This window comes from Medicago sativa, chromosome 7 (assembly GCF_051527215.1).
Source record: "Medicago sativa cultivar Bolivia chromosome 7, Bolivia_mono, whole genome shotgun sequence".
Lineage (NCBI taxonomy): Eukaryota > Viridiplantae > Streptophyta > Magnoliopsida > Fabales > Fabaceae > Medicago > Medicago sativa.
This window is the reverse complement of record NC_140755.1, coordinates 67,684,359-67,697,360: the sequence shown is the minus strand read 5'-3', so window position 1 is coordinate 67,697,360 and position 13,002 is coordinate 67,684,359. Positions and strand designations below refer to the sequence as shown.

General features: G+C 35.8%; 2 protein-coding genes across 2 annotated transcripts; one reads left to right on the top strand and one right to left on the bottom strand.

The window, feature by feature from the left end:
- Positions 1–4,252: 4,252 nt before the first annotated feature.
- Positions 4,253–5,861, bottom strand: LOC146907942 (uncharacterized). Its single transcript, XM_085729195.1, has 2 exons — positions 5,841–5,861; positions 4,253–5,710 (listed from the first exon to the last, which is right to left on the bottom strand). Exons 1-2 carry the CDS (start codon positions 5,859–5,861, stop codon positions 4,253–4,255), a joined length of 1,479 nt encoding a protein of 492 aa, XP_085585321.1.
- Positions 5,862–8,197: 2,336 nt separating this feature from the next.
- Positions 8,198–9,591, top strand: LOC146907941 (uncharacterized protein At4g19900-like). Its single transcript, XM_085725355.1, has one exon. The coding sequence runs from the start codon at positions 8,264–8,266 to the stop codon at positions 9,509–9,511; it is 1,248 nt and encodes a 415-aa protein (XP_085581481.1). The 5' UTR covers positions 8,198–8,263; the 3' UTR covers positions 9,512–9,591.
- The last annotated feature ends 3,411 nt before the right edge of the window (positions 9,592–13,002 follow it).

Here is a 13,002-nt window from a genome sequence, read left to right as displayed (position 1 = left end):
GCTGTCACCAACATAGGAGTCGTCTGATAAGATAAAATTTAATAGGCTCCACGGACTGAGTAGCCTCCCACAGTGTCAGGAAGCCACTGCCACCTGTCAGAAACATTAGTTTGCACAACAAAATTATTAAGTAAAATTCGACATTCACCTAACATCTCCTCCTCCCACGACCACAACCGTCTCCGCCATCTCCAAGCATCTCCCCCTACCTCCCAACCATGCCTAAACATATCAGCAACCGTAATATGTTTATTCACAGCTAAGCCAAATAACCGGGCAAAACGCCTACACAGCGGAACATCTCCTAACCATCTATCCTGCCAGAAAAGAGTATCTGAACCATCTCCCACCCTCCTCACTACCCTATCAGCAAACCAGCCCTCTCCAGCTCCATCATCACCATCCCTAATCTTCGCTATCTGCCTCCACCAAATAGAATCACTCCGGCCCCCTACCTCCAACCTACCATCCTCCTCACCATATCTCGCTACCAGAACCCTATACCATAAACCTCCTCTATCAACCAACATTCTCCAACACCACATACCTAGCAAAGCTAAATTAAAATTATTCACCTGTCTCACCCCCAAACCCCCGTACTCCTTTCTAGAACAAACATAGCTCCAAGCGATCCAGGCAATTTTCCTGTTATCCTCACTCCCTCCCCAAAAAAAAATTAAAAATAGATTCAATAGAAGAGATTATACCTGATGGAGCTTTGAAAAAAGAAAGAGCATAGACAGGTAGAGATGTCAGGACAGAATTGATCAAAACCAAACGGGCACCGAACGAGAGAAAACGACTTTGCCAACCCATCAGTCTATATTTAATTTTATGCAGTACGGGGTCCCAAAATGCTAGCTTTCTAGGATCACCACCAATTGACAAGCCAAGATAAAGGAAAGGAACCTTACCAACCTTACAGTGAAGAATCGATGCTGCCTCATTTAACCAAGAATCTGCTATATTCACTCCCACCAATAAGCTTTTTATGGAAATTCACCTTCAGCCCCGACATCATTGCAAACAAAGACAAAACCGCTCGAAGCGCTCTTACATTGGCCCAACTCTTAGTTCCTAGTAACAATGTGTCATCCGCGAACTGAAGGTGGGAAACTACAATATCATTTGCGTGACCCACCTTATAACCAGTAAAGAAATTATTCTCAACCATCGACTTCATCAAGACATTCAATCCCTCCGCTGCCAGTAAGAAAAGAAAAGGAGACAGAAGATCCCCTTGACGCAATCTTCTTTTAAGATGAAATTCTTTTGTAAGACTTCCATTGACTAAAACTGAAGCCGTTGCTGTTGATACGCACTCTTTCATCCATTTTCTCCACAAAACCTGGAATGCCATTTTTGTCATTACCTCATCCAAATAACCCCAATCTATGGAATCGTATGCTTTCTCGAAGTTAACTTTAAATAGCATCAACTCCTTCTTTGATTTTCGAGCCTCATCCACCAATTCATTAGCAATAAGAATTCCATCTAGAATCTGTCTACCTATCACAAAAGCTGTCTGATTCTCTGAGATTAAACTCCCCATGACAATTCGAAGCCTATTTGCTAACACTTTCGATAATATTTTATACAAACAACCAACAAGAGATATAGGCCTGAAATCATGTAAACTTTGAGGGCTGTCCACCTTCGGAATGAGAGCAATAAAAGTAGAATTTATACCTCTCGTTAACCTGCCATTCCTGTGAAATTCAGTTATGAAGCGCATGATGTCCCCTTGAATAACTTCCCAAAACTCTTTTATAAAACCAAAATTCACACCATCCGGTCCGGGACTTTTAAAGCTGTCACAATCCTAAACTGCATTCTTTACCTCTTCTACTGAAAACGGCTTAATCAACCCATTACCTTCAACAAAAGATAAATTCTTAAAACCCAAATTCTCAACCGTCGGCCTACTGACATTAGAACTTGCAAAATGATCTCTGAAGTGAGAGAAAACTGCCTAACGGATAGGATGCACCCCTTCAACTAGCGAACCATTCACCTTAAGTGATACAATAGCATTACGTCTCCTGCGACTAGCCAAAACCGAATGGAAATACTTAGAATTAGCATCTCCCTCCTTCAACCAAAGTAACCTCGATTGTTGCCAGTTGATACTAGTTGTTGCTCTAGACAGAGAATGTAATTCAATAGTAACATTCCTCATCTCATTTATTTCCTCACCTGACAACCCACCTTCTGCTCCTTTATCGTCGAACTCTGACAAGCGAGCCTTTAAAATATCAATCCTTCCTGGCAAGTTTTGAACATGAGACAAATGCCACTCTCTCAATGCTGCCTTGATCAATTTTAACTTTTCTTTTATCACAAAGCCGCCCCAACCATCAACGTGGAAAGACTTCCACTTATCACTAACAAACTGATGGTAACCTGGTACATCTTGCCAACACTTTAACATTCTTGTCGGACGAGGTCCCCAATTTTCCTCATCTATTGATAACTGAAGAGGACAATGGTCCGAGAGTCCTCGGAGAAGAGCTACTTGTAAACTGTTTGGCCAAAATAAGCACCACTCCTCTGACAACAAAAATCTATCAATCCTGCTCATCGAAGTTCCATCTCCCTTAAACCATGTAAACCGCCTACCACACAACGGCAAGTCCACCAACCCATTATCTTATATGAACAAATTAAATAGATTGCTGTCTAGCGCCACCCCTCCACCTCTAACAGAGCGACGTTCCTCCAGGCTACGCACGACATTGAAATCACCGCATATACAAACCTTCTGGCCCCTAAGGGACTGCAATCTCGCAGACAAAGCCGCCCACAACTCTTCTTTTTCTCTTAAAACACAAGGTGCATAAATATTAAACAAATAAAACTCCTCATTAGAGCGAACAAATCTGCCATGAATTAGAAGCATATGTTCCCGACTAACCAAAGACCACACTTCCACTTCCGACGTATCCCACAAAGTCAGTAACCCACCAGACGCCCCCACCGAAGGGCGATAAGAGAAACCATGACTCGAATCTCCCCACAGAGAGGAACTCAGTAACCCGTCACACCCCATCAACTTAGTTTCTTGTAAGCAGAGAATCATCGGTAATTTCTCCCCCACCAACTTTCGCACCTCCCTCTTCTTCTCCATCCCGCCTAAACCCCTCACATTCCACGAAATCAACTTCATTTCCACCACCCACCCCGCCTAATCACCTCTCTACCACCACACCACCTAAACACCCCCCTCCAACTCTCGGTCCTCCAACCCCATCGGTGTCAAAATTGGTCCCACATCGAGCTTCTTGTTTCTGGACAACACACTAAATTTGTTGTTGGAATCGCCTTTAAAAATTACACCAATACCTTTACCGATATCCTGAATGTCCTCGTCCACCTCTTCCTCCCTTCCTTGTAGCTTCACATAATGTATCCAATCATTGTTTGCTGATGCCAACGACGATGATTCATTATTGGAACTTTGATTCACCTCCAAAGACTTTGTGACTCTTTCTCTTAACCGGCGGCGGTTTTGGACTTTTTGTTTCAACCCCTGCATAATATTCGCCTTCTTCAACACCTTCATGACCTCGAGTCTATCCCTACTAGGCAGTCGTGCCACCTTTTTTAAAATATGAACCGGATGACGTAGTACTCCTCCCACTTTCTTTTTTCTATCAGCAAGACTTTTTTCACAACCTCTGTCTCTTTTCCCCATTTGTTTCCTTTTCAATCGTTTATGCTTAGAAGAAATTAAACCAACATCTCCACGTTGAGCATTGTAAAGCCACTCAACACTCCACGGTCCAGATGAAGATTGCATCTCTTTACAACATTTAGATGAAGATTTAATAATTCGTTTCCGGACACCTCTCGAAGCTTGGTCACATTGCACATCCGGCACTTGGAACATTGATTTTCCAGCGGTCACTACCTCTTCCCTATCCGCATCCGCATGTTGTTTGCTTTGAGTCTCGGTCTTAGATCCCCCACTTGAAGATATCTCTGCCGCATTAGAATCAAATGTTGCTACTTTCGAAGAAGATATAGGATTGTCCGGACCACCAACTGAAGCATGCGGTTCCGTAGTCACTATATTTTCCACGTTACACCTCTCGTCAAACATCATTTCCTCTTCTGTCACTTTAGCTATTTCTCTATCAAGTGCTTCAGCCAAATTTTCCCCTTTATTATTTATCTCCACCTCATCATAAAGTACATCTTCATCTTTGCAAGGATTATCAGACATCTCATCTTCCTCGTACAAGCAAACATCCTATCCCATGTTGAAACCCCATTCTTCCAATATTTTAATTTCAACACTTTCTCCTTCAATAATAATATTTTCTGTCACATTCACCACATCAAGAGACGACGTAGCTATTAAAACCCTTGCATAATCAAACCTGTCCCGACTCAACGAGCACGAATCCGTTCTCAAATACCTTCCACAATCTAACACACATAACTTAAAGAAATTTTCATTCCATGCATGAAGCGGAATCCCGTACACACGTAACCAAGCGCCTCTATGAAACGGCACCACACCTTTTTCCCATTTACTAATGCTCGAAAAAATAAGGTCAAAATATGGTCTAGCTTTCCCCACAATATCCACAACACTCACATCTGATAATGAATGAACAAAGACCTTGTCGGCTCCAAAAGGAATAATATTGATATCCTTAAAACCCGCGTCCTCCACTCTCTTATGAATCACCGGTATCGACTCCCCATTCAACACCGTACCAACCAAGCCATTACGTGCCCATGCAACATCCTCTTCACAAGGTGTATACCGTCTCACAAAAGATGTTGATAAAGTCTGCATGTCCGTGCTAATATTCCTAACACTCTTCTCCGATCCTACTTCCGCTACCTTCCCTCCCTCACCAGCCTTCGACCTCACCTCCCTCCCCATTTTCAACACCACCGATCCCACTCTCACCTCTCCCTCCAGCCCCTTCGTCGACCTCCACCCCTCCTCCTCCTTCTCACTCACCAAACTCACGCTTTTTTCTCCCTCAGACACCCGCTTCTCCGTTGTGACTCTCCTCCCTCCTACACCATCCACCTTACCCTCTACCGAACCTCCTTCTCCCTCACTCACCCTCCCTACTTCTCTAGGCACCCTCTTGTCAAACCTCACTAATTTAGCACAGACATGATACTGACCAAAACTAACATTATTTAAAGCTTTCAATAATTTATCCACATCACGTACATTAGCATACCGAACAAAACCAAAGACTTCACCATTCATATTTCTATTATTTGCAACAAATACTTTTTCTAAAATTCCACACACTTCGAAACCTTTTTGCAAGAAAAAGTTCGATGCCTGTGGAGGAAAATTCGTTATATAAAACGTTACAAACCGTTTAAAAAATGAAGCATTGTCTGTCTCAGCCCCGTCCAGATTTTCTGTTCGCGAATCCTGATTTGGCAACGCATCAGGCACGCGTTTCTGCCTTCTCTGGTCTGATCGCAACCGTCTAAATGGAGGAAGCCATTCACCCTCCTCGCGATAACCATCCCTGGCAGCAAAATCCTCATCACTGATATGGTCTCCCCACAATTTTGGCCTGTCAATTGAGAATTCCGACCCTGTTTCACAATTTCCAGCAAACCTGTCCTCCCGCAAATCATACCTAAACCTAGAATGATGGTTGAAGAAGCCGTCCCTCTGTCTGTACCGCTCACCTGCATCAAACCTGTCTTGACAGCTTCCTTCCTGTCGCAGCGCTTTCCTCCTTCTAGGTCTCACATCAATCCAATCCCCGTCATCCCCCCCCCCCCCCCCTCACATCCGGCAGAAAGAACCGGCGCGATTGCCCGTGGCTGAGCCGCTGGCCGTCGCGTACCACTCGCACTCCCCCACTCATCGCTTGGAACCTTTTTTTTATAATTATTTTGTGTTAAAAAAATCTTATAAATCTTATAATTATTAGCAAAAATTCATGTTTTAGATTTCTTATTATTTCAATTCAGTTAGTTTTTATTTTATTTTTTGAAAAGGGAAATAAATTTTTGGTCATAATAAATATATCAAATTTTGTTTTTAATCCTCATAAAAAACGACATGTTATAATCCTTCTAAAAATTTTAAGATGAGGTGGTGATGGTATATAGCTTATTTATTTTTGACAAAATGATATATTGTTTTGTTTTGTGATACTCAAACAGAAGATTTGAGATTATAACTAAAATGTTTATTAAATAGTAAATAAATCATATAACCAATCTAAAGTCTAGTGGAAGAGACTAAATTCTCTAATGTAGCAAGTTAATGTTCAAATTTTAGATAAAAGAGTCATCAATATTTAGTGTCTGACAGTGTCTTGAATAAGATAATTATCTTTAGCTAAGAGAATCAATGAAAAACATATAATGTACGTTGTTAACAAAAAGTTATGTTATTAGAAATCTTCGTGTTTTTCGTGGTTAAAGGCTGACACATATGGTTCATATATATTTGTAATGTGCATGGCTAGTTGGTATTTTTCGTAACTTTTGTGGCACATTTATGGGTGGCTTCTATTGTAAGCTCAATAATGTTTCTTTCCTGGATGTTGAGCTTTTAGGAATTATTCTTGCTATTGAGCAGACGCTATTAATGCTATCTCAATAATGTAAGCTCAATTTGACTTCTATTTTACATCTTAATTATTGAGATGTCATCTTAATTATGCAACAAGAAATGGGAGCGAAGTGGGATAACTTGGATAAAATAGCTTGGTTAGAATATTAATTAATCTAAATTGCTGAGAAATCTTATCTAACAATATATGATATTCCATATTATAAATGACAATAGGTAGCCAGTTTTTCTAACAATAATTGTAATTAATTAATTAAACAACCAGTCCTGCACGTTGCTTAGTCTACTCAAGCTTCAAATCAACGTGTACCATGCAGTCATAAAATAAAATCTAAGCTAAATATCATCTTTGGTCTTTTAAGGTAGATGTTTATACGAATTAGTCTTGTAAGTTTTTTTGTTACAAATTGATCCTTTTAAGTTAAAAAATATTTGAATCATGATCATATTTTCATCAAACTCGTTTAAAAAGTGTTTGTATATAGACGTTTAATGTTATGTCCAAATTCACACCGCACACAAAACTAGAGTTCTTGAATGTATTATTTAGTTTTGATTTAAAACAAAATTGGTCGATTACTAGATCGACTATTTGGTCCTGATTTGTACAAATTAACCAAATGCTTAGCGAATTCTGTCACTTTTTTTGGATATGCAAAAGGTAAGTTTTAATTAATTTAGTAGTTAATCATTAGTAATTTAGTTTATTTCTCTTTCATCAAGTTCGAATCATGATCATTTGATTTCTCTAACTCCATCGACCATTTACTCAAGAGATTAACATGGGTGTGTTTGGATTGAGGGTTTAGGAGGGGAGGGGGGAGGGTTTGTTTTTCTTTTTTAAATTACGGACTATATAACATATTTCTTTAAAATAAATTAAGTGTGATTGAAGTATTATATATATGATCATTTATCATATTAATATGTTAACTCTTCAAAAAATATTTTATAGTGTCCGTAATTTAAAAATGAAATCTAAACACTCCCCTCCCTTCCCCTCTTAAACCCTCCATCCAAACACAGAGGTTATATTCGAAAATACTTTTAACCATTTCACCCAAGTACTCTTTGGGTCAGATTGACAAAATGGAATCATCCTGATGTGTTTGAGGTTTAAATTTTTTATGTTCCTCAAATAATATATGTTCCTCTGTCAAATTTTACAATACATTGTGTTAACTACTAATGAAAAAAATTAGATAGATTAACGAAATAACAAATAACGATTGAAACTCACATACAACTAAAAAATTTGACATTTTTGTTGATTAAGCTACGATTTATGGACAAATAATCATCAATTTAATACTACATGAAAACAGTTTAGATAATTTGAAATAAAAAATAATAAACGTTAATTTTACTGGAACAAAAAAACTATAGGAAGCGTTGAATTATGTATCTTCATCCATCTATCCATATATAATAATGCATATTTAATTAATAAGACGTGCATAGGTATGGCGGCTATCATATAGTCGAAATTCAACATTCACTAAATATTGAATAATTCAAACAAAGACAGCATAGAAGAATTTCCTTAAAACATCACCAAAAATGAATACAATCATTTTGAAGATCTTCATTCCAACATGAATGTCAAACCCAAGGCTATGTCTATTCCACAAAATCTCTCACATTAAAACTCTCATCACAAATAAAACAACTTCTACCTCTAATAGAATGTTTAATCCCTTGATTAAACATGCCAAGATATTTTCTATCTTCTCTCTAATCACATTATCTACCATATTTTTTCTCATACAAGGTGATCATGTTATCTACCATGATTCCCTTACACTCCATGCTACAAATAAAGAACCTCTTGTGATGTTACAAGCTCAAAGGTTAACACTTACTCTTGATGGTCACAATTACAATAAACCTTTACTACGTTCCATGCAAAAAGAGAAATTAGAAGAAGTTGATTATGCAAATCAAAAAGTACTAGTTGCTCCATTAAATCTCAAGATAGAACAAAGAATAGCATGGTTCAAAGGGAATCTACATGAGTTCAAGATTCTAAAGTCAAATAAATTGGCAAAGCAATTCCATGCTAGAATTCAAGGATTTCACAAAAACAATTCATGTGAGTCACAATTCTTCATGACATGGATTTCACCTTCAAGTTCATTTGGATCAAGAGAAACTTTGTCCATAGAAAGTGTTTTCAAGGTTCAACCTCAAGCATGCTTGACAATTTTATCAAGAACTTTGGACTCAATTCATGGCTACAAAATTCTCAAACCATTCATTGATAAAGGGTTCAAAGTTCAAGCTATAACACCAAACTTGTCATTTTTGTTAAAAGGTACTTTAGCTGAAACATGGTTTCATGAGTTAAGGAAAGGAAAAAAAGATCCTGGTGAGATTCCTTTGTTTCAAAACCTATCTAACTTGATAAGACTTGCTGTTCTTTATAGATATGGTGGTGTTTATATAGACATAGACTTTATACTATTGAAACCTTTGAGTGGTTTGAGGAATAGTATTGGAGCACAAAGCATGGATTTTGGTACTAAACATTGGACAAGATTAAACAATGCTGTTCTTATTTTTGATAAGAATCATCCACTTCTTCTAAGGTTCAGTAATGAATTTGCTTTGACTTTTGATGGAAATAAATGGGGGCATAATGGTCCTTACCTTGTTTCTAGAGTTGTTGAAAGACTTGCAAAAAGACAAGGTTTCAATTTTACAATTTTGCCACCTATGGCCTTTTATCCAGTTAGTTGGACTAAGATAGGTGGTTTCTTTAAGAAGCCTAAAACTAGAAGTGAAGAAAAATGGGTTGAAGCCAAATTGAGGCAACTTAGTGGTGAGACTTTTGGGGTTCATCTATGGAACAAACAAAGTAGTGGATTGGTTATTGAAGAAGGAAGTGTCATGGCAAGACTTGTATCAAATCATTGTATCATTTGTAAGTTGTAATAGTTTTTTTTCCTTATGTATAGGAACACTTGTGTGATGTAAAATCTAGCTTTACAAGTTGTGAAGGAATTCTCTCTTAACTCATAGTTTGTCTACTTGATGATTCAAATTTAAGGCTTTAAATGATGGTCGCATCATTCCCTTAAAAAAATGATGGTCGCATCACGATCTTTGATATCATAGACAGTGTGATCAAATGTAGACTTAATTATCAAGGTAGCATCATCCTTGACATTGCTGACAATCACGATCAGATGCGGTGAATATGGCTTAAATTATGGTTGTGTTGGTGTCGCAGAGATATCCAAAAAAATTGATCTTGCAATCCAGATTGCGGTCGCTGACCATTTTCTTAGACCTTGACTCCAATCATATTAAAAATCAAAATTCAATATCAATAGAAATGCTTTAACTAATTTTTCTACCCCAAATTCGAAATTTAATTCGTCTTAATCTCAAAGCAAATCTAAATCTTCCACATCTCCAAAAACCTAATCCAGGCAATCTCCTAAATTTTCTTTTCCTAGTCAATTTATGCTTTACCTTTATGTCATTTCTAGTGTGAGAGCCAAAATCTTCATCCATGCGACTTCCCTCTGAAGCTAACTCACTTTCCCTATCATTACCATGAAAAATTGTGGATCCAATCTTCTTGATCAAGGCCCAAGGGTCTTGAAATTCTCTCTCTGAATCACTATCCCACAAAGAAATAGGTTTAATTATAGGTGAACCACTATAGTAATCGAAATGATTTGACAAACTTGTATGCTCCATGTCAAATAATCTTCTCATAGATGTGCTTCCATTTTTCATCAAATCCAACAAGCTACTAGACTTAGAGTAAGATGAAGAAGATGCAGCTGAAGATGATAAAGACGATGATGATGTTGATAAATATAGAGATTTTTGGTATTGAATAATCTTCATGATCTTTTCCTTCTGATCTTTTGTGTTGATAAACCAATGATACTCTTCCTCTGTCTCCTCAATAATTTCATGTGACATTTTTGTTATCTATAAGGATTCCAATAATTTGTATGAGGTAAATAAATTGTTATGCTATGCAATTCTTTTAATTTTATGGAGAAGAAATAATGCAATGGACAAAACCAGAAACGGCATTGCCATTTGTAAAGAATTATATGAAGCCGGCTGGATTTGAGATGTGTTGCACTTGCACATACTGACATAGAATGAGACAAGATTTTGATTCTATAATTTAAGTGATCAAAATTATCAAACATTCTCTCATAAAAAAAAAAAAAAAAAACTCTTACATTTGGACTCCCCAACTTTCTATACACATATTTAACATCTTATTTTTTCTTTATCTCTTTCTTCCTATCATATCACGAACAAACATATCACTTTTATTACATCACACTCTATTTTTTTCTCTTTCAAAAACCCATAATCGAGTTGACCACTTAAAACTCTCAAGTGGTTAATAGGTTATAGATGTGTGCAAAACATTTTCTCTAAAAAAGAGACATGATGACATTTCGAAAGAGATGTCGATATTTAATATTGAGACAATTTGAATAAGAAAGAGAATTGTGATTTTATTAAATTATCTTTATTAATTATTTGGATAATTATTTAATAATTTTTTATTATTAAAAATATAAAGTGAAAAATAAGAACTTCGAAGTGATGCAAATAATATTAGTCAAATAGTACAATTTTTGTCTGCATATATAACAGTTATAACGAGTTAAATGGAGTAATGTATCAATTGTATCATGACTCGAACTTCAATTTTAACAAAATGTTAGGGTTTTTGTCGAAAATTACTGCTCAAATATTTGATACTCCTCTTCTCCACGCAGAAGGGTTTATTCTATTCTAAGTTCCAACATATAAGTCATTTTACTTTAAAAATATCTTTTTTACGAATACAAGAAAAGATCAAATTACATTTCTATTATTTCTTTAAGATATGATATATCTATCAAAAAAATAGAAAAATCCATCAAATCATGACTTCGAGTATCAAATATTTCATTTTCATATCTATGCATACTAGATTTTTAAAGTTAATGGACGAAACTTTCACTTGGAATCTATTATTTTTAATAAAACTCCATACAATATTAAAAAATCTGATAGATAGAAAAAATAGATAGATAAAAAAATATTCGAATTTCTTACCTCGATCTGCAAAAAAGGTATACTTTGTAATTATTTTAATCTGAACGAAAGAAAAATACAACTAAAGAGGACAATAAAAGAAATTAAAGTAAATTAGAAAGTAAAAATAGGATTCTATAGTAGTTTCCTAGACAAACAAATTAGAAGAATATGTAAAACTTTTTTTTTATTTCACGAACAAGATTCAAGAATAATATTATTTAATATTATTTGATAAAAGGAGAGTAGTATGTCTGGGATCTGCTGGTAACAAAAGTGATAAAAGCGATCATTTCATTTGTTTCTGGAATAGTTCTTTAAAAAATTTAGTTATCGGATTTACGAGTCATAAGACAATTCCCGTGTCATGACTTCATGACTTAATATTGAGACAATTTGAATAAGAAAGAGAATTCTGATTTTATTAAATTATCTTTATTAATTATTTGGATAATTATTTAATAATTTTTTATTATTAAAAATATAAAGTGAAAAATAAGAACTTCGTAGTGATGCAAATAATATTAGTCAAATATTACAATTTTTGTCTGCATATATAACAGTTATAACGAGTTAAATGGAGTAATGCATCAATTGTATCATGACTCGAACTTCAATTTTAACAAAATGTTGGGGTTTTTGTTTTTAACAATATTAAAAATCAAGTAATCAATCAGTTTTGTTTAAAATAAAAACTAAATAATTCAAATATAAACCTTTTGGTAAAACATTGAATTGGGACATATACTTTTTTTTTTGTCAAGTACACCGGTAACTAGAATTAACTTTTTTAATTCAAAGTGAATAAGTGAAGTATTTGGGATTCGAACCTCGCTACTGCATATAATAATGCATGTCACTGTCAACTGACATATGCTCACGAGGACAACTTCAGACTATACTTACATAAATAAAAAAAAAACTTTTTTTTTGAAGGAAAAAAAAAACTATAAATTGACTTGATGTGTGTCCAAAATTCTAATCTTTCAAGAACTACGAAACCTAAAACAAGGGCTCAGTCTAGGGTGAGAGACCTTAATAGGTCTCCTACGGTGCATTAGTGTATAGAAACTTTTTTTTTTTTGAACAAGTAGTGTTTAGAACCATTAGATCATGGAGGTTCATATTAACAATCATGGATGTTACACACCATATGTTTCAAAATATGTTTTGTTCACCATTCTGTTTTTCTCTCTGCATTCTCTCTCTCTCTCTCTCCTTGTTGTGACACCACCGCATTGTTACGCTGTTTTTGCTTTTTATGAGATTTGAATCCGTTTTTCATCATAATAACAACAACTATCATCACTAGATTTCCCTTAAAAAAACTTTTATCACCAGATTTGGATCCTTATTATCAA

Bases quoted from the DNA above. Each gene is read 5' to 3' on its own strand.
- LOC146907942 (XM_085729195.1), bottom strand. From the start codon at position 5,861: ATGAGTGGGGGAGTGCGAGTG. The intron at 5,711-5,840 runs GTACGCGACGGC...GCGCTGCGACAG, and splicing joins TGAGTGGGGGAGTGCGAGTG to GAAGGAAGCTGTCAAGACAG.
- LOC146907941 (XM_085725355.1), top strand. From the start codon at position 8,264: ATGTTTAATCCCTTGATTAAACATGCCAAGATATTTTCTATCTTCTCT.